The 26,716-nt window shown below is 40.3% G+C and overlaps 1 protein-coding gene across 1 annotated transcript in view; it reads left to right on the top strand.

The window, feature by feature from the left end:
- Nucleotides 1–24,679, top strand: part of trpc6.L (transient receptor potential cation channel, subfamily C, member 6 L homeolog) — a 107,011-nt gene extending 82,332 nt beyond the window's left edge. The window contains exons 7-12 of the mRNA XM_041582693.1: nt 5,328–5,592; nt 6,982–7,177; nt 13,169–13,372; nt 21,513–21,596; nt 22,912–22,987; nt 23,883–24,679. Coding sequence (XP_041438627.1) covers nt 5,328–5,592; nt 6,982–7,177; nt 13,169–13,372; nt 21,513–21,596; nt 22,912–22,987; nt 23,883–24,034 — 977 coding nt within the window. The 3' untranslated portion in view covers nt 24,035–24,679. The remainder of the gene's footprint in view (nt 1–5,327; nt 5,593–6,981; nt 7,178–13,168; nt 13,373–21,512; nt 21,597–22,911; nt 22,988–23,882) is intronic.
- Nucleotides 24,680–26,716: the final 2,037 nt, after the last annotated feature.

The raw sequence follows: 26,716 nt of genomic DNA on the forward strand, positions 1-26,716 counted from the left end.
TTTTTTTTGAGGAACTCCTATCTACTCTATTGCACTTCGCCTGGTCTGAGGTGGTGAAGGCAAGTCTGGCGCAAGAGGTAACGTTCAGTAAAATCTGCATCTTAGTGAATTTGCGTAGTTACGTCCATTTGCCAGATCGAAAATTCACGTTAGAGTGCAAAGTAGCGCTAGAGTCTATCTCCTTCGCTAGCAAAGTTATGCAGCGCCCGTTAGTAAATCGTCAAAGTCACGAAATTACGTCACGCTGGCAAATTCTGACTAATAGAAGGGATTTTATTCTATCCCATTACAAATGTTATTTTTAGGAGTTAAAAAACAAATAATTCAATAAATGAATGAATAATGGTATGATTAAACACACAGTACAGTGTAGTGGATTTGCTTTTAAAAATGTAAGATTTAAGTCCTTCTTAGATAAGAAGATGTTCTGTGTTCTTCAAGAGTTTTTTTTCTTCTTTTTATCTCTTTGATGGAGGTTTGATTCAGAAAGATACTGTGGTTTTCGTGCAGTGGAAGTGGCATAAATCTGGGTTATCTAATTACACATGACACATCTGTGATTTCAGCTTTATTTATAGAATAACATATGGCACCAGATCTGCATCAAGTGGAAAAGATAAAGTTTAAAATCAATTTTAGAAATTTCTAAACCCAAACAATGATGCAAGGATAGAGCTGCCAATGGTGCAATTTATTCTCCCCAAGGATAACTTAAATAATGGCTTCTTAAAGGGATACTGTCATGGAAAAAATTATTTTTTTCAAAATGAATCGGTTAATAGTGCAGAATTCTGCACTGTAATCCATTTCTCAAAAGAGCAAACAGATTTTTTTATATTCAATTTTGAAATCTGACATGGGGCTAGACATATTGTAATTTCCCAGCAGCCCCTGGTCATGTGACTTGTGCCTGCACGTTAGGAGAGAAATGCTTTCTGGCAGGCTGCTGTTTTTCCTTCTCAATGTAACTGAATGTGTCTCAGTGGGACATGGGTTTTTACTATTGAGTGTTGTTCTTAAGGTGGCCATACACGGGCCGATAAAAGCTGCCGACAGACCGTGTCGGCAGCTTATTGGCCCGTGTATGGGGGCCCCCGACGGGCTTCCCCGATCGAGATCTGGCCGAAAGTCGGCCAGATCTCGATCGGATGGGATTAAAAATCCCGTCGGATCGCGGCCGCATCTGTTAGTTGATGCGGTCCCGCGATCCGACCGCCCGTTTGGCGAACGCTAGGATCCGATCGTTGGGCCCTAGGGCCCACGATCGGATCAGCCCGATATTGCCCACCTCAAGGTGGGCATATCGGAGGGAGATCCGCTCGTTTGGCGACATCGCCAAACGAGCGGATCTATCCGTGTATGGCCACCTTTAGATCTACCAGGCAGCTGTTATCTTGTGTTAGGGAGCTGTTATCTGGTTACCTTCCCATTGTTCTTTTGTTTGGCTGCTGGGGGAGAAAAGGGAGGGGGTGATATCACTCCAACTTGCAGTACAGCAGTAAAGAGTGACTGAAGTTTATCAGAGCACAAGTCACATGACTTGAGGCAGCTGGGAAATTGACAAAATGTCTAGCCCCATGTCAGATTTCAAAATTGAATTTAAAAAAAATCTGTTTGCTCTTTTGAGAAATGGATTTCAGTGCAGAATTCTGCTGGAGCAGCACTATTAACTGATTCATTTTTTTTCCCATGACAATATCCCTTTAATTATTTTGTGTTTGAGACCCATTTGAAATCAAAGTTGATTTATGGTGACCCATCCTAGAATTCACTGTTAAGGGCACCAGTCAACCTTTTTTGTTTTTTTTACCCCACCAGAGGTGTGGGCAAATAGAGTCTGCACTCCAGTTGGGGGTACAATAATCCCACATAGGAAGCTCCCTATGTGGGATGCCATATTGAATATAATTAGGTTAGTCTCGATAACTGAGGTCATGCGCATAATGAACGAGTTGCAGTACTCATTATTTCTATGCCCGCTGGTGGTTTGTTTTTTTTTTTTGAAAAAAGACTATTGTATTCGCCAACCTGTAGTGGGGCTCTATTAACCCAAACCTCTGGCGGGGTACAAAAAAAAAAGTGTGACTGTTTCCCTTTAAGTATATGGACAAAGAGTAAACAGATTTGTTGAATGTTCACTAGTGTAATTGCTTGCTTTATAATAGCAAAATATCCCCATTCAAACTGATTGATAGCTGTTTATTCGTAGGACCTCTGCGTGGTGTTGATTTTACAATATTGATTTTGTCTAAATGGTCTAATGTCATAAAGCAATATTTATAGTTGCAGACTGACCTAATACTCCCATGGAGGTTTCAGCGTAACATTAAGGTCCCTTCCAAAGTAGGCTACCAAACTATTAAAACTCATTTCCTCACTAACCTATCCCACAGCCCTGATAATCATCTACGACTAGCTAGTCCTCCTTCATGGAGGCCTCTGTCTCTGACTTTGACCCCAGCAATCTCTCTTCATTGTTATTCCTGCACCAATAGGGACTTCAAACCCACCTACAGAATATACCTGTATCTGGTGCTTCTATACTTCTCTCTCCCGCAACAGTGTAAGATTTCGACTAAGGACATTCAATTTTAGGAGTCTAACAACCATAGAAGAAGGCTGAAACCAGAGCTGTAAAAAAGCTTATGATTAAGTCTTTATCACGAAACGCGTAAGGCTGTGGACACTTTTATCTGCCTGGTGGAAGATTTCCTTCCTTGAGTGCCTGCTCCAAAAGTGTTTTTCGGTTTGTCCGCTCCCTGTGCTAAGGGCTCAGGGCAGTGCACCTGGGCCTCTTCCCTTGTGTGGTGAGTTATCAATTTCTACTTGCAGACCCTAAACTACAGATTTATTATTGAAACCAGCACCCTAGGCACCCCAAATGCACCCCCAGCTTACATAAGTGATGTCACACGAATGGCTGTGTGTGACATACAGTACCTCCACTAAGCATAACGCCCCTTCTGCTAAGCATGACGCCACAATGCACCTGGTAACCCTCACCCCCCCAACTCTGCCGTTGGATTTATAAAGGTAGTCACTATACAAATATAGTATCAATTATATAGGCACACCAGGGGGCCAGCCTCCCCTAAAGCTGGCACCTTATAACTACAACCCTGGCTAAACCCATACTCCCCTTAGCAGTTTTCAGTGTTTAATTCGTCAGATACAGAGCAGTGGCCAATTTTAGTTGTATAGAGAATTGGTCACTGCAAATTTCATGTTCTTCAAACTTTTGTAATTTTCAGAAGATGGAGTAATGGGGGTATATATATATATAAGAGTGAAGTTAATAGTGAAGTTCCGCCACTAGAGTGAAATTCCGCCACTCTCCATTCATTTCTATGGGATATGGGTGAACTTTCACTTTCACCCATTGATAAATACGCCTTTCAAAATCCCATAGAAATTAATTGAGAGCTGCGGAATTTCACTCTAGTGGCGGAACTTCACACTTTGATAAATTTACCCCTTAGTATTTTAAGGGGCAGATTCACTAAGGGTCGAATTTCGAAGTTAAAAATACTTCGAAATTCGACCCTCGAATTGAAATCCTTCGACTTCGAATATCGAAGCCGAAGGATTTAGCGCTAATCCTGCGATCGATCGATCGAAGGATTTTTCGATTAAATCGAACGTTTCGAACGATTTTAATCCAACGATCGAAGGAAAATCCTTCGATCAAAAAAAGGTTAGCAAGCCTATGGGGACCTTCCCCATAGGCTAACATTGACTTCGGTAGGTTTTATCTGCCGAAGTAGGGGGTCGAAGTTTTTTTTAAAGGGAAAGTACTTCGACTATCGAATGGTCGAATAGTCGAACGATTTTTACTTCGAATCGTTCGATTTCGTTCGAATTCGAACGAATTTAACCAATTCGATGGTCGAAGTACCCAAAAAATACTTCGAAATTCGAATTTTTTTCATTCGAATCCTTCACTCGAAGTTAGTGAATCTGCCCCTAAGTGTTTTTCCATTATGGGGCCAAATTAAAAACAGTGAGAAAAAGGTTTATCACATAAAGGGCCAGATTAAATTTTGTGAATAATCTCATGGTTTATCACGTGAAAAGTCATAAATGGGATTCAAGGACAAAAAAAATTTCTCCAAATTCAGTACCAGTTTTTTCTCCAGGCCCAGATTTGTGGAAAGGCCCTGGCTTAGGGTGGCAGGATGTTAGGGAGCGGCGTGAACCCCAACCACACCCACATAGGTTCGGAAGCTCTGGGGCTGATCATGAGATATTGTAGTTTTTTAAATTTTCCATGAGCCAATCACCAGTGTTTCCGACCTAATGAAGAAAATTTGTGCATGTGGGACAGGGGTGACGAACAGCAGTGGGCCTTGGGGCACCCGCTTTGTAAATCCGGCCCTGTTTCTCAAATAGATTTCAATAAAGAGGTAAGTTTTTCAGACTTGAATTGCATCTCAAATTGAATCTCGTCCATAAGTTTTATGTGATAAAACTTTTTCTCACTGAATTGAATCTGCCCCAAAAAAGTCATGGACGAAATTGAATTTAAGATGCAATTCAATCCAGAAAAAATTGTTGCACGGTTTATCACATGAACACTCTTTGAAGTCTATGGGAAAAAACTGGAACTGATTTTGGAGAAAATGTTTTTCTCCTTGAATTGAATCTCATCCATGACTTTTCACATGATAAATCATAAGATAACTTTTTATCAAACATCTATGTGGGACATATTTACTGCAGTTTTGACCATTGTCTTTCAGTATCCCTTAAAATATCTCCAATGCCATCTAGGTCAGACTTGCAAGGCTCAGACTCTTCTGTCAGATAGAGTTTTTTCTCTTTGCTGTGTTAAAACTGTATAGCATGGCCTCAGAGCTGTGTTGTTATTCATTTTGTTTAACAGCGTGAAACTGTCTTTGTGGTTATTGTAAGAAATCTGTAATACTCTACATGTGATATTTGTATAATTTAATTTACAAATGCTGAGAAAAATGAGTTATCTCTAAGAAAACACTGGCCATCTCGGTTTTCTGTAATTAACGCATCATTCTTATTTTGCATGCAGCAGCGGTGTACTGTATGACAACAATATTATTACTGTTGATTTAAACAAATTATTTTACCCTGGCATTCCACTGCCTTCTCTCTCTTTTCTCTCTGGTACTAATTTTACAAATTGACTTCATGTTGTCACATTTTTAGCAGCAGTATTAAATATTAAGTAATAGTCTACATTTATGTCAAATTGAAGGAAAATAATGAGCAGTCCTTGCAAGCACATGAGGCAGTTCAGCCTCTCGTGAGCATTCACACTATATTTTTGTGACTTAACCTTTCTTTTTTTCTAGCCAGAATCAAATGGCTGCCCTCGGATCCTCAGATCATCTCTGAAGGTCTCTATGCAATTGCTGTCGTTTTAAGTTTCTCCAGAATCGCCTATATTTTGCCGGCTAATGAGAGCTTCGGACCTTTGCAAATATCACTGGGTCGGACTGTAAAAGATATATTTAAATTTATGGTGATTTTCATCATGGTGTTTGTAGCCTTTATGATTGGGATGTTTAACCTGTACTCCTATTATCTTGGAGCCAAGCAAAATGATGCCTTTACAACGTAAGTATCAACATCCTTTAATGTTTTTTTTGTGACCATACATGAAGAGATTATATTGGGGGCATTGTACAGTATGGAGGTTATTTACTAAAATCGGGTTTTATCTCATTATTATATTAAAAAAAGCACGACCAAACTCCCATGCCTGAGTTGACCTTATTTGTTAATTAAAAAACTTAAATTAATCCCTGATAAAACCTGATAAAATCTAGTGAAACCCTGAATAGTCTGACTTTTTTTCCTGAATTGTTCCATCTTTTAGGGGTTTTGCCCGAAAACCCAGAGTTTTTCAATTTTTGAGCTAAACCCAAGGCAGACCACAAAAACTTCAAATTGAGATTGGTGCCTCTCCCATTGACTAATACAGGACCTCCACAGGTCTTGGATTCTGGCTGGTGGTTTAATAAATCTCGGGGCTTAATAAAATCTGCGGTGGTTCACTTCTAAATTAAATTTTAGCACTTTACAGAATAGCTAATTCCAAGCAACTTTGGCTTTTATTTTTCTTCTTTTTATAGTTTTTTAAAACTATTTATTATCTTCTTCTGACTCTTTCCAGCTTTCAAAAGGGGACCACTTACCCCATCTAAAAGCAAATGCTCTGTAAGACTACAAATGTATTGTTATTGCTACTTTTTATTACTCCTCTTTCTATTCAGGCCTCTCCTATTTATATTCCAGTCTCTTGTTCAAGTCAATGCATGGTTGCAGATTTATCAAAATGTAAATTTTCACATTTTTAAAAAAGATTCGGGATGTCATTTAGAACGCTTGTGGCTAACCTGCTTAATACAGTGGCACAATTCATCATTGTGGAGACAAAAAAAATGAAGTAAAAGGAATATAATAATACATTCAGTTCTTAATACAGGTATGGGACCTGTTATCCAGAATGCTCGGGACCTGGGGTTTTCCGGATAATGGATCTTTCCGTAATTTGGGCCTTCATGCCTTAAGTCTACTAGAAATTCATTTAAACATTAAATAAACCCAATAGGCTGGTTTTGCTTCCAATAAGGATTAATTATATCTTAGTTGGGATCAAGTACAAGCTACTGTTTTATTATTACAGAGAAAAAGGAAATCACTTTTAAAAATGTGGATTATTTGGATAAAATGGAGTCTATGGGAGACAGCCGTTCCGTAATTAGGAGCTTTCTGGATATTGGGTTTCCGGATAAGGGATCCTATACCTCTATTTCCAAAAGAAAAATTCATAGGCAAAATAAAGAAAAAAGCTATAGTAAAAAATAAAAAGAGCAAATCAGACAACTGATGTCAGGCTGACTAGTGGTCAGAGATTAGAAAACGCACCACCATATTTCTCATTTAATCACATTTCCAAGTGCCTCTTGGGTTTAACCTCAGGTTTTTCTTATTTATTTGCAGAGTTGAAGAAAGTTTTAAGACATTGTTCTGGGCTATTTTTGGACTTTCTGAAGTGAAATCAGTGGTCATCAATTATGGGCACAAATTCATCGAGAATATTGGCTATGTACTGTACGGGGTATACAACGTCACCATGGTCATCGTATTGCTCAACATGCTCATTGCCATGATCAACAATTCATTCCAGGAAATTGAGGTAAAAGCCTATTGGATTCAAATGTTTTCCATTATACAAATGTAATCTCATAAAGTCTTATAATTGCACTTTACTAATTGGATTTAGGGATTGTATGAGGCTGTATTGATCTAGCTGCCTCTGAGGGGCTGTGGGGACTCATCTTTTTTATTATTGAAGCTCGAGCAATGCTTCAATCACCTGATTCAAATTGCACACTCAAGTGCTGAGGTCGCCAGTGGACTTAGTCTTAAAAAAGATTAAGCCCTAAAAATACAAGTTGTCTGGCCAAAAGGCGCAAGATAAAAAAAAAGTTCTTCAGACCCATTTGCCCAAAGGCTTGGGTGGATCCCTTTATCCCTGGCCAAAAGGCACGAAGAAGACATGAGTCTTCTTTTTCCCTTTGCCACAAGGCTCAGGGAGCCCCTTATCCATCCCCCTCCAGTCCGAGAACTTACAACATGTAAGATGTCTAGAGCCAATGAACCTCCAAAGAGGTCCCAACAATGATTGCGCCCTCTGTGAGCCAGGGTGGATCCCTTTATCTATCCCCCTCCAGTCCGAGGACGTACAAGATGTAAGAAGTCTGGAGCCAATGGACCTCCAAAGAGGTCCCAACAACGATTGTGCCCTTTTTGAACTAGGGTGGATCCCTTTATCCCCGACCACCCCGGCCAAAAGGCACGAAGGAGGCAAGGGTCTCACCCTCTGTGAGCCAGGTTCAAGGGGAGAAGGAACCTAATGGTCAGGCCTCTCCCTCCTAGATCTGGAGGTATTGCACCAAATTAGTACAAATGTTAAAAAGTGATTAAATAAGTATAAAAAAATAATAAAATATTGTGGCTCTGTACAGCCCTAACCTATCTGCCTGGATTTTTAAAATTCTTAGCCTCTGCCAAAAATCTGGGGTTTTAAGAGCAAGTGATAAAATCAAAAACATGCGCTCATGCCCACAACCCATGTCTCGAGGGAAAACACGTGGCTTATGATAGGGGTCCCCAACCTTAAGCCAGGCCGCTACATACTAAAACTGGAACGCTGAGCCAAGTCTGAATTTGATGCGAGCTCACCAGATTTGACGCAGGCACCCAAATTTGTTGCGGCACAAGCAGTTGACACCACCCCTGGTCCATGCAAAAAATAGGGATTTACACTGGTTTCTGGGGCAAAAAAAGGTTGGGGACTGCTGGCTTAAGGCATCACAGTTTTTGAAGACCAGGGTGCTAGCAACTCAAACTTCATGATCTATCCGGCCCTTGGCCAGAGGATCAAGTGGTCCTCTGCCCTCCACCTAGGGGCAGTTAGGGAGAGACCTGGGAAGAACACCTATTTGCTCTCCTGTTCTGTTCATTATGAGCAAAGAGCCTGCCCCAAATTCACATCTAGTGCAGCCTTGCCAGTAGGGCCCAATCACTGTTCATCCATTAATCACATAGAACAGGGATAACCCCCCTTCCCTGATCTCCTCCATTGGATTTACTGTACATGTTTCCAAAATAGTTTGTTGCGGGCAGGGGCAATATAGATAAACGAGGGCCACCTTCCTAGAGCGGCCTCCCTAGACATGTGCCCTCAAGTACCTTTATAAAAAACACAGCCCTGCTTTAACTATGAGTATAGTATACTATCGGATCCCTTTACTCTCACCTGCAACCCAATACTACATGCTCTGAATATTTCTTCTGATGTGCACATCTGGGTGCAGCAGGTGGAAGAGAGCACATGACTCCTTGCTGGGAGCTGCATTCATGGTATTTTAATGGCGGGCGGCTCATTAACACGCCTAGTGCTTGCGTCTATCAATAGTAAATGAGCCTTATTGTCTTCATTACAGTCTGTTGTTAAGAAAAAGTGAACATTGATTTGTATTATATGTATATTCTGCCCATGGCGGTGTAGGAAAGTTGGCTGCTTTAAAATGCATTTAATGAAACGGAACAAAAGTATTTCATTCTCTCTGTAGACTGCCTTATGTTTGCTATTTTATCTAAGTAAATATTAATCATTATTTCATTTGCATACATAATGCCTTTTGAGACTTATTTTGTGGTAACTGTAATATAATAAATTTAATGAGCAGCAATAAAACTCAGCTTCAGTAACAAATGGCTCATAACCACAGCATTGACCTATTACTCTTTTCCTTATGGTCATTGTCTGCACTTTCAGCTGCCAAGACGGTGGAAACATAAAAGGTACCATCAGAAATGCATTTAAAATAGAAACATGGCCTCTCTCCAGCCAGAAACACACACTTTTTATATTTCCCTGTCCATAAGAATCCATACAATGCCTTTGAAGACTCATATAAAAGCACCATAGACTACTTTTTAATGAAATCATTAAATTTTTAAAAAAAAAAAAAAAGATTTCCTTTTTCTTTGTAATAATAAAACAGTAGCTTGTACTTGATCCGAGATATAATTAATCCTTATTGGAAGCAAAACCAGCCTATTTAATTAATGTTTACATGATTTTTTTTAGTAGACTTAAGGGGGTTATTTACTAATGGAACTTATCTTATATTTTTATTAAATAAGGTCGACCAAACTCCTATCCACGATTTTATCTTATTTATCAAAATTACTTGAAAAAGTTGGGTCAGGAAAAAAACTGGATAAAATCAAGCGAAAACCCGAATCGTACAAAGTTTTCAAATTTGACACTCAAATCACTTGATTTTTTTAGTTATCACCCAAATAGCCTAAATTTTTCAGGTTATGTGACAAAACCCAGCACAGATTACGGTATCTTCAAATTGTAAAATGGAAATCTCCCACTGACATACATGACCTCAACAGGTTTGAGATGGCGGATTTTCGGGTTCGGACTTCAGGGTATAATAAATCTCCAAAAATTCTAGGTTTTTTTCCCCTCTTAAGTTTTTGCCTAAAACCTCGACCAGAAAAAAAAATCGAGTTTAGAAAATAACCCCCTTAATGTATGGAGATCCAAAATCAGAAATACCGCTCATCTGGAAAACTCCAGGTGCCGGGCATTCTGAATAACAGGTCTCATACCTGTATATCGTATTTACTGACTTTAGGAATGTAAATCATTAAGCCCACTGCAGCTCAAGGTTTGCTTAGGATGTGTCCTTATCCATTTGATGATGTCATGGGGACAAAGCATTTTCTGATGTCACAAGCTGTTACTTCAGTACAAATATCACAAGATTACTTGCTGTTGCCAACCTGTCTCATGTAAACTGATGGTACAAAGTCTTGATTTCTGATGGCTTTCCATGCAAGAAAGAGTGACAATATTTATATGTCATACTGTTACTGACAGCATTCTGATTGGAGGAGTTCTGACGCCGTAGGAGCTTTGTGATAGGACGCAAATAAAATTCTATGGTAAGAATTATAGCTCAGCAACAAGTGAAGGGCCATAAGCTGATTTTCTTTACAATTCTGCAGCCATCTAACTGCAGATTAACTACAACCCCTGAACCCCTTGCACTGTAATGTATTATACATAAATTAATTTCTTCAGCTCATTCAGCTTCTAAATGTTTTCCGCTCAGCATTAATGGAAGTAATAAATCTTAAACCATTGTTTTCATGGCATTTCGGTGAATTGGTGTTAAATATGATGGAAGAGTCTGTTCATGAGGTTATCCACTATAGAAAGGCAGTTTGAAGCTTTTTATTAACTTTTTTACAGAACTAAATGTGCTGACACCCAATTAAAAGTCTTCAGCTGCTTGTTTTAGCTCCCAATCTTGTGTGTTATGGTGCGTTTTGTAGGTTTTTCAATATAAGACTAGTATTGAAGAAAAATAATGGAGCCGCATATTTTGAGTCTTCTGGTGGCACCAACAAAAGCTGATTCTTTGTAGGTTCCAGCTACTCTAATAACCCTCATTTGTGCAAAACCCTAATTGTGGGTCATGCAGTTCATACACTCAGGCGAAAGGCTATGGGCTATATTTATCAAAGAGTGAAGTTAATAGTGAAGTTTCACCACTAGTGTGAAATTCCGCCACTTCCCATTCATTTCTATGGCGTTTTTAAAGGCGTATTTATCAAAGATAAATACGCCTTTCAAAATCCCATAGAAATGAATGGAGAGCTGCGGAATTTCACTCTAGTGGCGGAACTTCACTCTTTGATAAATTTACCCCTATAACTTTGGAGTACAATATTTTGAGTGATGGCTCCAACTCACGATGACAGTGTTGGAAGATTCTTTGAAGAGCATTGTGCTTACACACTGGGGAGATATGGGTGGCTTTTCTGTGTTCCAAAGAATTATATTAGAGCTAAAATGTATAAGGATTTGGGGGTCTTTTGTTCTGTACAAATTCACCAGAAAACTTTATTGTGACTTATGATATCCTTATAATTTAGTACATTATCTACTGTGTGAGCACAGACTCGGTTTTATAGTTCCTCAGTGAAGAATAGATCTCAATGCCAGCAAGTCAGTAGCATTTTCCGGTTCACTTTTCAGGGTTTTGACCTGACTGTTATGTCTAGAAAGCGGTTCTTGTAATATTAAAATCTTGGTTATCGGAGAGACACATTAATATTTGCAGTGCTCCCAGTTTTACATCTTAACAGCTAAGCTCTTGTCTCGTGTGGGTTCATCAGCGGGATACCAATCTTTAAAGGTCAGAGCTCTGGTTCCTGAATTTCAGTGGGGATTTTAGGCTGGAAAGAGAATGCGAGCCCAGAATCAAAAGATTATATGACATTTTACTGATATGGGTGTATTTGCTTATTAAATATCACAACAATGACTAATGTTTCTTTTTAATTATAAAAAGGATATAACTAGAGCAAACGTTTTCTGTCTTTTGTGTTTTATTTGGTCATCCATTATTTATGTAGTGCTGACACATTTATGCATCTTTTTAAAGGGATTCTTAATCATTCACATCAGAACCTGATCCAGTGGAGCTTACAATCACAACTTAGGGTATTTCATCATGAGCAAACTGACTTGAATACAGGCGGTGGGATCGAGGACCGAATCAACGTAGTCTTCGATCCGATGGGAATGTTAAGCCTGCCCGATGGAGATCTGCCTGATTTTCAGCCAGATATCGATCTCTGGAGCCCATTGGAGGGCCCCATTCACTGGCCAATAAGCTGCTGACTTTATCTGCCGGCAGTTTTTCTCAGCCTGTGTAGAGCCACCTTTAGGTCCCTATCACATTCACTATGGTGAATTTTATCAGGTGTCAGTTAAGCTGGCCATAGAAGATCTTTTCGTTATCGTGAGACCACGATTATCTTGAAACGGTCATTTAAACGTACGATTTGTCCATCAACTAAAAAGACCATTTCCAGCGATATTGTCTAGTTGAAGCCAGGAAAACCGGGGGTAACTGACTGCAAACATAGATAGATTTCACTGTGACCGATGACATTTTTTAACCTGGTCGATCAATTTTCTGACAGATGTCGGACAAAAATCATAAGATGTACGATCATTCGATTCCCACTAACTTCACGATAATTTGCCGGATTATTTGGATTTCACTAAAACCGGTCATTCACCAAAGGGTCCTTTAATATGTAAGTGTTAAGAGTGTGGGTGGAAACCCTCAAGGAGTCATAGAGAACATACAAACTCCTTGCCCAGCCTAGAACTGAATGTAGGAACCCGGTTAGTGTTGCCAATCATGTGCCATTGTGAAATAGTTTATTGTTTACAAGTAAAACACAATGGAACAAGAACAAGTCTGTGATACAATGGACATCTCAAAGGAAGGATTAAAATGGGCAGCATGGTGGCAGTTTGGGATGAAACTGAAGACTCCCAATACAACAAGGTAAACCAACCAGGTCACCATGTGTAGGGACAGGGAATGTTCTTCCGAGGTTACCCACAATCCAAAAGCATATTGGAAGGTGCAAACGGTAGGGCAGTTAGAATGCAAGTTCCACCAGGAAGGAGCTGATGTGACCTCATGATTCTCTGTAAAGTTCTGCATTGTTAATAAATAAAAGCCCCTAACAAACATAAACCTTATAAACTAAGCCTTTTCTCTTTTGGTTTTAGGATGATGCAGACGTGGAGTGGAAGTTTGCTAGAGCCAAGCTCTGGTTCTCTTACTTCGAGGAGGGGAGAACACTCCCAGTGCCATTCAACTTGGTTCCAAGCCCCAAATCATTTGTTTACATTGCACTAAAAGTAAAATCTTTCCTCAACAAAAGGTTCCCATGCAACATTAAAGGATTGCAGGAAGACTCTGAAATGAACAAGGTACATCTGATAAGTCTATTACATGTACAGATCTCTATGCTTTAAACTGGATTAACAAGGTGATGATAGAGCTGAAGCTTCTGGTCCAGGACCCCAGACATACACATTTTTTTTGCCACAGAATCAACCTTCCTAAATTGTATCATTCTGATTATTTTTGATGGTCTTTACTGTCCACAACTGGGATTTAGAACAGGGGCAGAGGTGCTATCACCTCTACAGCAACCTGTAGCTATTATCAGAAGGTTGGACAGCAAGGGTTAGCATTGGGTAGAAGATGTGGGACCAAACTAAACCGCTGTTTGTAGATGTCTGTGAAACAGCCTCAGAGAGAACTCCCAAAATAACAACTAAGGTAATGAGTGGAACATGATCCAGACAGAGGTTACTTTTTATTTGTGGGGGGAATATTGTTATTGTCTAGCTGGAGCAGAAGATTGATCAGTTCTAATAGGTCATTGAGGCAATAAAAGTCTTTGTTACTATTACTAAATATTTCAATTGTGCCTGGGGGTAGGTTCTGACAGACCTTCCTGAGATCCTGGTGGATAGCAGATTGAACCATTCAATCAATCCAGCTGGCAGTGACATAGGCTATTATCTAGATCAGGGGTCCCCAACCTTTTTTACCCGCAAGGCACATTCTAAATATAAGAGGAAGGTTCTGTTTGGCAGTACACCTGGTTTTTATACAACTAAACTTGTCTCCAAGCCTGAAATTCAAAACTAAGCACCTGCTTTGAGGCCACTGGGAGCAACATCCAAGCGGTCCAAGGAGCAATATGATGTTCTTGAGGCACTGGTTGGGGATCACTGGTCTAGATAAATGGAGAAAAAGAATGTAGGCATGAATATGTTGGTCACACTCAGATACTGTGTCAGTCCCCATTAACTCTCCAGCCTTTGCTATTATTCAGATAGGAGAGCTGTCATATCTACTTTCTGTACTTCTCTTTGTGAGCAGTCATTTGTATTCCACACACCCCTTTCCCTATTGTAGCTGAGCATTTTACAAAATATTCTAATTACTTGATCTTTTCATCTTCATAAAACATAACTGCTGCTGGCCAAAAACTCCATCTCATGATATTAAATGTGTTCTTTATCAGTCACCCCTGCTCCCCTCCAGCTGTGTTTAACACCTCTACAATGTAATTAAAATCAGGGACGCTTGTGACTATTGTGAATCCTTCCTATCCCCCAGTCTTGTAATAGACATGCATCTAGCCCAGTGCATTGAACAGAATATAAAGTACAAATGGACTTGATTGCCATTATCTGTGGGTGGAAAGGAGCAGTGATTGGCAACAGCTTCATTTTGTAATTTCAATATACATGGTAGAATAATTGGCTGCATATACAGTTAGGTCCATAAATATTTGGACAGAGACAACTTTTCTAATGTTGGTTCAGTACATTACCACAATGGATTTTAAATGAAACAACTCAGGTGCAGTTGAACTGCAGACTTTCAGCTTTAATTCAGTGGGTTGAACAAAAAGATTGCATAAAAATGTGAGGAACTAAAGCCTTTTTTAACACAATCATTTCATTTCAGGGGCTCAAAAGTAATTGGGCAAGTAAAAAAACTGAAAATAAAATGTTCATTTCTAATACTTGGTTGAAAACCCTTTGCAGGCAATGACAGCCTGAAGTCTTGAACTCATGGACATCACCAGATTCTGGGTTTCTTCCATTTTAATGCTCTGCCAGGCCTTTACTGCAGCGTTTGTTTGTGGGCCTTTCTTGTCTTCAACAAGTGAAATGCAGCTCAATTGGGTTCAGATCAGGTGACTGACTTGGCCATTCAAGAATATTCCACTTCTTTGCTTTAATAAACTCATGGGTTGCTTTGGCTGTAGGTTTTGGGTCATTATGAAACGTCTCCCAATCAATGTGACTGCATTTAGCTGGATTTGAGCAGACAGTGTCTAAGAACAGCTCACTATTCATTCTTGTGCTTCTGTCCTGTGTCACATGATGGATAAACACTAGTGTCCCAGTGCCAGTGGCAGCCATGCACGCCCAAGCCATCACACTGCCTCCCAAATGTTTTATACATCATGTGCTAGGCTTTGTATCATGAGCTGTTCCACACCTTCTCCATACTTTTTTCTTGCCATCATTCTGGTAGAGGTTGATCTTAGTTTCATCTTTTAGATGTTTTTTTTTTAGCTAAATCCAATCTAGCCTTTCTATTCTTGAGGCTTATGAGTGGCCTGTACCTTGCAGTGCCCCCTCTGTATTTACTTTCATGTCTTCTCTTTATGGTAGACTTGGATATGGATACTCTACCTCCTGGAGAGTGGTGTTCACTTGTTTGGCTGTTGTGAAGGGGTTTCTCTTCACCATAGAAATGATTCTGAGATCATCCACCACAGTTGTCTTCTGTGTACGTCCAGGTCTTTTTGCGTTGCTGAGTTCACCAGTTTTTGCAGCTTAAGGATGGCTTGTTTCACCTGCATGGAGAGATCCTTTGACCGCATGTTGTCTGTTCTACATACCAACACCCCCCTCAAATCAACTCCAGGGCTTTTATCTTCTTCATTGATAATGACATAACGAAGGAATTGCCTTCACCTGCCCATGAAATAGCCTTTGAGTCAATTGTCCAATTACTTTTGAGCCCCTTAAATGAAGTGATTGTGTTAAAAAAAGGCCTTAGTTCCTCACATTTTTATGCAATCTTTTTGTTCAACCCACTGAATTAAAGCTGAAAGTCTGCAGTTCAACTTTATCTGAGTTGTTTCATTTAAAATTCATTGTGGTAATGTACAGAACCAAAATTAGAAAAAAAAGTTGTCTCTGTCCAAATATTTATGGACCTACAGTAGCTGTATATTTAGTGAGAGAAAGAGAGAGAGATAGGGAGATGGATGAAGGGCATCTAACAAACAGATTGGAGAGGCTTCAGATGGGTTTTTTGCTTTCCTCTGGATCAACTGGCAGATAGGTAGTTAATAAAAAAAAAAAAAGGTTGAACTCGATGGACATGTGTCTTTTTTCAACCTTACTTACTATGTTACTATGTTACTATGTAGATAGAAGACATGGTGGCTTTTGGGGGTCTAAAAAAAAAAAGAAGACCAATGATGGACCCCTGTATCTGTATGCAGAGAAGATAATTTTAAACAGTGGAACTACAATATACAGTATATATATGGAGTTTAAATAGAAAAGATGGGTATGAAAAGACAGGCACTTTGCCAGGTGGTTAGACGGAGACATTCTCCCATGTATGTGTAATTGCAGTCATTCCATTTCTAAATGAAATTTTAAATTGACCACAGAAAATCTATATCATTCGGTGTGGCTCCACTAAATGTTGTGCCGGCTAAATAGGGATGATTAGATTTTCTCTGATACAAGAGCAGCCGGTATGTGTCTGTAATCAATGGCATATGCACTGCTGCTTTATGGGATGTGAAAGGGACTGTAATTGTAAAGCATATGTTATGGGCAAAACGTAAAAGAATAAGCAAAGTTCAGGCAATTGGCCAGATTCAATGCAGGGAGAAAAGGGTTTCGTCAGGACTTACCCTGGTGGTCTATTGGGCAGAGGGGTCCACCGCCACTCCTTCGACGTGGACGCCCGCTGCGCAGCTCCTTCTCCTTCGAGTGCCGGTTCATCTATGGCGCGCATGTCGGCGCGCTTCCAGGTTTATGTGCTCTTCCGGGTTCATGCGCCGGCGTGACGTCATGCGCAATTCAAAAGTATAAAAGAGGAATTCAGTATTCATATGATAGCCCGTTGTTAGGTTCAATTTGCCTTGTTCCTGGGTGCTTTATAACTTGAATCCTGATTGATCTACTGTGTTTTGACCCTTGCCTGCCTGTTTGACTCTTCTGACCTTTACCATTACAGGGTGGCCCAGGGGTGTAGAAGGCCCAGTTAGGTATTTGAATTGTTTTCAGTTCTATTTCTTTGTATTCTGATTTTTTAAATAAGCAAGTAAACATTACAAGTGGTTATTGGTGGGTGTCTTAAAATATGTCTGTACATGGAGTCTCTGCTGACTGTGTCCTTTTTTCTGTCCCTATATTCCCCTTTCCTTTCCTCTTTTTACCACTTCATCATCTCGCTCCCTTGCAACCTTCATTGCTCCTGCACAAAACCTTTCCCATGACCCCCATGGCTTCCCATGCTCCCTATTTACTTCCCAGTGGTTTGTTCTTTCCTATTCTGTATGAGATGCTGGCTGTTCCGTACAGTGAGCATCTGACTGTCAGTTTCGGGGAAGCCGGGAGCAATTTGTAGGGAGCTACAAACAGATGTTTCTTAGCGTGAGCGGCAACGTTTGTCAGCGGCAGTCAGACATTTGTGAGACGGGACTATTTGTTGATGAGACCGTGAGAACTGATTGTGAATGTATAGATTTTTTATTTATATATTGATAGAGCACAGACACATTTAAGCAGTGCTTTGCAGACCTTATGCATCATTCCCATCAGCCCATGCCCCAGTGGAGAGCTTACACTCTAAGGTCCCTATCACATTCACACACACTATTAGAGAGTGGAAGGAAACTGGAATACCCAGAGGAAACCCATACAGATACAGGGACAGTGGCATAACAACACAACAACTGCCCCCACCCAAAAAAAATCTTTTGAAGGGCCTGGTGCAAAGTAGCTCCCTCCCTCCACCCACCGCTGGGTAAGGAAGAAAAAACGGCTGTGGGGGGGGGTATCTAAGACTCAGTGGCAGAACTATAGAGCAAGAAGACCCCACGGTCGCAGGGGGCCCGGGGAACCCGGACTGCGGGGCCTGCTTCTTCTAAAGTTAGGAAAAACTAACTTCCCCAGCAGCTCTCTTACCTGCGGCAGGGGTATCGAAGTGCAAGTCATGGAGAATGGAGTGGGGAAGTGGGTGGGGTTGTGGAGTGGGTGGAGCCATGTGAGTGTGTGGGCGGAGTCAGGGTGGAGTGGGCGGAGGCAGGAAGTGGGCCGGAGGATGGGGATTGGAGTGTGCTGGGCCCCTCTGAAGATTGTTTTTTAGGGGGACCCCTCTAGTTATGCCACTGCTAAGACGAAGAAGTAGAGCCTGGCTTCTCTGCAACTACAGGGTCTGCTTCCTCTATAGTTACACCACTGCACAGGGAGAACAAACTCCTTTCAAATAGTGTCCAAGCCAGAATCAAACTCAAGACCCCCATATTACTAACCAGATATACGTAGAAACCAGCTAACAGATATTCATATTAAAAAAAATACCCTAATAACTCCACCACCTCCAAGGTGGGCCTCCCAACTTGTTGCCTTAAACATATACACAGTACAGATATGGGATCTGTTATTCAGAAGCTCAGGAGCTTGCGTTTTCCGGATAACAGATCTTTCTGTAATTTGCAACTTCATACCATAATTCTGGAAATGTAAATATTAAATAAACCCAATAGGCTGGTTTTGCTTCCAATAAGGATTAATTATATCTTAGTTGGGATCAAGTACAAACTACTGTTTTATTATTACAGAGGAAAAGGAAATCATTTTTTAAAAATTGGATTATTAGGTGAAAATGGTGTCTATGGGAGACAGCCTTTCCGTAATTCAGAGCTGTCTGTATAATGGGTTTCCGGATAATGGATCCCATACAGGTATGGGACCTGTTGTCCAGAATGCTCGGGACCTGGGTTTTTTTGGGTAAAATATCTTTCTGTAATTTGGATCTTCATACCTACTAGACAGTTATGTAAATATTAAATAAACAATAATTAATATTATATTACAGAGAAAAAGGAAATAATAAAAATTGGATTATTTGATTATAATGGCCTTTTTGTAATCGGTGCTCTCTGGATAATGGGTTTCCGGATAACGGATCCCATACCTTTAATTGTATTTCAGAATTAAAGGACAAGTCAGTCCCAGAAACAAAATCAGCTGACAGCTTCTGTTCTAGCATCACATCATAGCAGCATGTGGCACCCCAGGGTGCAAGGAATATTACTCCATGTGCAGAGGCAAAGTACAACCTGGGGTGGCACATTGCACCTGCACTAGGGTTTAACACCTGCAAGAGGAGGGGCCTGGGGGCTCTGTCAGTGAATTAGGAATTAGGCTGCTGCACATGGGGAATGGTACAGCAGCTCTGTACTGTCTCAAATGAAAATAGATTGTACTTTTTATGGGCTTTAATTGCTCTTTAATATGTGACTAGTAAGCAGATGATGGATATTAGCCTACAACAGGGTTGTACAAACTGCAGGCTGCAAACTGTCGTTCCTTTATAAACCAATCAGCCTTCAGTGAGGAACATTGTAGTTCAACAGGAGCTGGTCGAATGCAGGTTTCACATCATTTGAATTCATGTTCCTAATAATTCTTGAGAGCAAACAGCTGCTGTATAGGCAATTATGAGCTGGCAGTATGATGTATGAATAGGAACATGGCATAACTCAGTGTTACAGAATGTGCATTAATAACGTGCTGCTAAGAGTGGGTCGTTTATTCAGGACTACAATAACCATTATATGTCACTGTCCAGCATTTGTTACAGCACTGCGCTAGTAATAGAGAAACGATATTATAATCCATAACAGCAATTTCGACCAATTATCTTTTTACTCTCAAGCAGAGAGTTGGGTTGGGGAGGGGGAGCAAACCAGTGAAAAACACCAGGACAACAACCAATGCGTTATTGGCAGCTTACTGCAGACTTAAAAAATGAAATGTAACATACATTTATATTTTTACCATTGATTTGTAGGCATTTTTGCCCCCTCCTGGCTTTGGGAACAGGGCAAACAAAACTATTCTAGATTACTGCCAACGAATTACGCATTATAAGACACTAACCACTATTAAATATATATTACTTCCACAATTATACTAATATACTGTAAATAAGCCCCAGGTATTCCTTACTTAAATGCAGAAAATAAAGCCACACAGAATAACTCCATCCATCACTTAATCTTGTCTAGTTCTGCCATCTAGTGACCAAAAGAAAGAACAGGCCATAAACAGACCTTTTGTCCAATAAGTGGCAAAGAACAAATATAATAATACAGTGTCGGACTGGGACACCAGGGGCCCCCAAAAACCTTTACATTTTTCACAGGAAATTCGAAAAATTTTCAGCAAAGCGAAGCAACGAAAGATTTTCGAAATGCATTGAAGTCAATGGGCGTCAAAATCATTTTAAGGCGCGTCAGTTTCAACGCCTGCAAAATTTGTATACATGTGCCTATTTTGTCCAAATGCATTAAAGTCAATGTGAGTCTGAAAAATTTTGACGAGTGACAATTTTTATGCGTGCGACTATTCTGACGTGGGCCCAGATTTTATAGGCGCAGCAGATTTTTCTTCACTGAATTCACCCCAAATTCGCGCCTGGCGAATTTATTCGCCCATCACTAATGTGTGGCGATTGGAGGGCCTTCCCAAGAAATCATTTATCACTGAAAAAGTTGGGAATATTATAAATTGCGGAAAAATGGATAAAGAAGGGAAAAATGGAGATGGAGAAGTGGAAGAACCTATTTCTATTATATTCATGTTACTCTTCATAATCCCCCTCTCAGAAATCTGTCTCTCTATTTATGCAGAAGTGGGGATCAGATTTTGATTGACGGGTGAGTCTAATACATCTTTCAGGGGGCTCCCTTTCCTAGCATATACGAGGTCACTCAAATATCCGACTCCAGCACTAACAAAATCTAACAAAATAACTGACTCTGGCACAGATGCATGTGGAGAGACAGGATTTTTGGTTATTTACCCTAGCAACCGTGGGATATAATTAGGAGAGGGCCTGAATAGAAAGATGAGTAATAAAAGTAGCAATAGCAATACATTTGTAGCCTTACAGAGAATTTGTTTTTTAGACAGGGTCAGTGACCCCCATATAAAAGCTGGAGTGAGTCAGAAGAGAAGGACAAATAGTTCAAATAAAGAAAAAATGAAGACCAATTGAAAAGTTGCTTAGAATTAGCAATTCTATAACATACTAAGTTATGAACCACCCATTTAGAAAATGACTCAACATACTGACAACTATCTGATATCAGTCACAATAGAAACTATCAGTTTCCATTTCATCTCGTATTGTACAAGTAATATGAATCCAATTAGACAGAAAGCGCCGGAGTGTGTAATAAGGCAGATGAAATGTCATGTCGTGCTTTTTTGCTTTCAGCTGGGTCACAGCAAACATTCCAGCATCCGAAGCTCAGAAGATGGAAATCTCAATCACATCAGCCATCCACCCACCAGATATCAAGTAAGTGGAAGATGTCATTGCAGATTTTCTGTAATTAGTAAGAACTGGGGCAATGTATAATTGCTGGATTTTGCATTTCAGTTAATGATAAATTAGCCAAAGGACTGGTTGTTGGCAATGATAAACCTCAATAGTAAAGCTTTATAGTTGCTCTTTAATATACTGTATACAGTGGAACCCCATGTTTATATTTCAAGCGAAACAAACATTATATTCTGGGAAAAACTAATTAAGCGTATCAATTGCAAATAAATGATGAATAATCCGGGAAAATGAAAATTTGGGGGGGGGGGCGTAAAACTGGAGTTCTGTTGTAGTGCAAACTAACTAAATGACGACGCCCCCGCCCACCTTAAGTCCCCGGAAGGGAGTTCAGGGAGCCGAGCTAATAGCCCAGTCCGACTCTGACAACACCATGATTAAAGGGCATATAAAGGCAAAAAAAATAAAATCCCATTTTTACTTTCTTTAATGAAAAAGAAACCTATCTGCAATATACTTTAATTAAAAAATGTGTACCGTTTTTTATAAGAAACCTGACTGTATGCAGTGAAATTCTCCCTTCATTTACTGCTGTGGATAGGAATTGTCATACGGTCCCTAACTGCTGAGCAGGGAAACAATCCTACTTATGAACAGCAGGGGGAGCCCCCGCCTTACTTCCCAGCCATGCAGAACTCAAGCAGCTTTGTTTGTTTCCCTGTAGAGCTGTCGGCGACTTTGTGGAGATTTGTATTGGATTTTATTTTTGCCTTTACATCCCTTTTACTGTTTCCAACTCCAGCTGCATGGACAAAGATCATGGAGCCAGATTTAAACTGATACACTGGGATTCTATTTGGAGGATTATTTTGCTGCAGCCACTGGTTCTGCAGAGTTGGAGAAAGTTTGTATTAAACAATACAAAAACTATAAAATCCACATTAGATTACATGACAACACAGGACCCAGTGCAGTCTGTATATTCTGATTATTAATCAGTCTTGCTGTATCGGCTTCTGGCAGATATTATTTGACTTGTGCTGTTGTGATAATTTATTATGATCCCTAAGCAGCACAGACCACACTGCGCATGTGCACCGTCTTAGTCTTGCAAAGATGTTTAACAAAGTTACAAGATGGTGACCCCCTGTGGCCAACTTTGAAAGCATAAATCATTTGTTTGATTAGGCTTGTGGTGCAGTAAATTCATTTTTATGTTTAGTATACAAGATACAGCATTTCTAGCCTTATTCTATTTTAAACTTTCCTTCCACTTTAACTACATGATAATACATAATGCGGGATGTGAAGTGTATCCCCTGTTTGTTTACAGAAAATTATGAAGCGCCTTATCAAGAGATATGTCCTGAAAGCCCAGATTGACAAGGAGAGCGACGAAGTGAATGAAGGTGAGTTCTTACTCCATATGTGGTCATGAGAAAAAGGGAGCCTTGGTGAAACCCCTGTTGTAGGGTTGGGGTTGAAATGAAGGGATGCAGGAAGGCTGGGGTCCCAGAATGAAGATAATGATACAGCTGGAAGATGGAAAGGTGAACAACCCGTAATAAAAACATCTAACAATTATTGTATAATATAGGACTAATGCCCCCCCCGTTAACTTACCAAAGTAGAAGGGGTCAGCTAATATGATAAAATAGTCAGTGTGGGTTGAAGATGCCTGTAAGCCGATCTGAGTGGGACTGTCACCCACACTGGCGCACAAATAAAATGTTAAATTAAAATAGTGAATCAAAAGTGATATCTTATTTTCTGGCTTAAAACTGTTCTCACAGTTCATTCTTCACAGCACACAGTTGTATCATATTGCTCTCTGAGATCAGGGTACAGTTCTCTGGCACCTCCCTTGGGACCCCAGTTCATTTCTCTCTCTCTCCTTCATTGGTGTCTGTTCTTTACATGGTTCCTCAACCAACCCAACCTCTACCAACAATGGCCACTTGCCTTAACTTGACTGGACTGTTGGTTAACATGCAGTACCATCTCCTGGCAGATGCCCAGAGTCCGTTATAATAAATATATAACATATGTAGAAGTCAGTGGAGCGCCTGGGCAGGTTGGGGGCCTGCTGTGGGCTTTATAAGTATTATTCTTTTTGATTAAAACATGTTTAGGTGAAGTGTAAATGTAATCCCCAATTATATGATATGTGATACAGCAAAGACCTTGAATTTTAAATGTCTGAAGAAGGTTTATGAGAAGTGGGACTTCTTCATGATTTTCCTGTTCCTTGCATTGATTCTCTCATTATATGATACAATCTACACTATATTCTCTTCTCTTCAGGGGAATTAAAGGAGATCAAGCAGGACATTTCCAGCCTGCGCTACGAACTTCTTGAAGAAAAGTCCCACAACACAGAAGACCTGGCAGAGCTGATTAGAAAACTTGGGGAGAGACTGGCAATAGAGCCTGAACAAGAACAGAGCAAGGGATGATGGACATGGTCACTAGAGAAAACCCTTCCCCAACTGTGTGTAATCAGCATTTCACATTCCATGATTATTATTATTATTATAATTGATTCCAAGCAGCAACTTTTATCTGAATATTCATATCATTCATATCATTCATGAGATATTTAATACAAGGGTCATAGATAAACTGTGGATTTATTGCTATGTAGGAAAGAAAACACTCCACAATTGCCCAATTTTATGGAATATAGTGTTGGTCCTCATCCAATGATAATAGGGCAATAGCATTTTATCCCAAAACTTTAGTTGGAATTTCAGTGTTACAGACAGAAAACTAAAAATATGGCCTTAAGAGTAAATTAATGGAGAGCACAAGTATGGGGCACGGCCTTCTACAGGATCATAGAGACACAACATGTTCTAAAATGCCCTGGCCTGGGGGGTAAATCCTCTTATGTTTATGAGGTTGCCAAAACTCCATGGGCACGAACATGGCTCTGCTCGCCTATCTTAACCAGGCTATAATCTAGACCAGCGATCCCCAATCTTTCTTTTTACCCACAAGCCACTTCAAATGTACCATATATACTCGAGTATAAGCCAAGTTTTTCAGCCCCCAAAATATGCTGAAAAACTCTACCTCGGCTTATACTCGGGTCAAGCGCATAAACGGTCGCCGGCGTCTAAGAATAGTCGCCGGCATCCAAGAATAGTCGCCCGCGTCCAAGAATAGTCTCCAAGAATATTCGCCGGCGTCCAAGAATGGTCGTCGGCATCCAAAAACGAGATGCCGGCACCTCCAATCGGAGCAGAAACCCTCAATTTTTTTATGGAAACTTACCAGAAGCTGCTGCATTTCTCACCCTAGGCTTATACTCGAGTCAATAAGGTTTCCCAGTTTTTGGAGGTAAAATTAGGTACCTCGGCTTATACTCGGGACGGCTTATACTCGAGTATATAAGGTAATAAAAGTTGGGGAGAAGCACAAGAATGAACAATTTCCAGAGGGTTTCAAATAAGTGCTGTGATTGGTTATTTTCTAGCCTCTATGTGGACTGGAAGCCAACAGGAGGCTCTGTTTGGCAGTACATCTGTTTTTACAACCAAAACTTGTCTCCAAGCCTGGATCATGCTCATATTCAATCTGATTCCATTTAAAGCTGCCCCTCCCCCCACACTTACTTTCTTACTTCCGATTTAAGGTGGCCATAGACGCAAAGATCCTACCGTACGAATCAAGATTTCATAAATTTTCGGACCGTGTGTGGAGAGTCCCAACATTTTTCTTCCGGCGGAGATTAGTTGTTTGGTTGATCGGACAGGTTTGATTTTGTCCCGACCGATCCCGCAGGAGCCCATTGCGCTCTCATCATAATCTGATCCTTCGGCCATAGGGCCGAACGTTCAGATTACCCCCGATATAGCCATGCCCGTTAGTGGCATATCGGGGAAAGATCGGCTTGTTTGGCGATGTCGCCAAACAAGCGGATCTTTTCGTCTATGGCCACCTTTAGAGACTGATTTACTTACTGACTGCACTAGAGATGTTTTATTCACCCTCACTGGAGATTTACAGCAGCAACAAAAGCGACCCAATCATTATTTTCCTACTTAAATCTTTATAAGAATTAAGAATGGGCTTTTTACCAATTCGACTGAAAAATTCTAGATTGGGGGGATTTTTTGTAACCATGAGGGTTTAAGAACTAAGGGTCAGGGCACACATTCAAATTCGGGGGGATTAGTCGCCCGGGACAAACCTCCTCTTCTTCAGGGCAACTAATCTCCCAGATCTGCCTCCCGCCGGCTAGAATTGCCTCATGAGGCAACTTCGGGCGACTTCGGAAAACAAAGCCCTCCAAGTGCCACCCCACCGGTGATTTAGCTTATAGGCGGCAGGAGGCAGTTCAGGGAGATTAGTCGCCTCGAAGAGGAGGAGATTTGTCGCCTGGCGACTAATCTCCCCAAATCTAGGCGTGTGCCCTGACCCTAAAAGTGAGAGAAAACTGTATACAATCTATCCATCATTCAACCTTTTTATGAATAGGAAATATAGGAGTGAAGGTTCCCCAGGGATTAACACTTTTATAAATGACACGTCTCCTTACTGAAGGCTTTGTAGGCCTATAAATACCATATAGCCCACTCCTCACTCGCACCTTCTTCGTAATTCACACAGTCCTAGACTTGTTACTTTTTAATTCATATAAAATGATATTAGTTTGCAGGGCTTACAGTAGTAGGCATATCTGTTTGTGCTACAGTACCTATAAAGAAAGACAAACATAATCACAAATTCATCTTAAAGGGGTGGCTCACCTATAACTTTTAGTATGTTATAGAATAGTCAATTCTATATTTATAGTTTTTGAATTGTTTGCCTTCTTCTTCCGACTCTTTCCAGCTTTCAAATGGGAGTCACTGACCCCATCTAAAAAACAAATGCTCTGTAAGGCTACAAATGTATTGTTATTGTTACTTTTTATTACTCATCTTTCTACTCAGGCCTCTCCTATTCATATTCCAGTCGCTTATTCAAATCAATGCATGGTTGCTAGGGTAATTTGGACCCTAACAACCAGATGGCTGAAATTGCAAACTGGAGAGCCGCTGAATAAAAAGCTAAATAACTCAAAAACCACAAATAATGAAAAATGCAAATCAATTGCAAATTGTCTCAAAATATCCCTCTCTGCATCAAAT

Source organism: Xenopus laevis, chromosome 2L, assembly GCF_017654675.1.
Source record: "Xenopus laevis strain J_2021 chromosome 2L, Xenopus_laevis_v10.1, whole genome shotgun sequence".
Taxonomy (NCBI): domain Eukaryota; kingdom Metazoa; phylum Chordata; class Amphibia; order Anura; family Pipidae; genus Xenopus; species Xenopus laevis.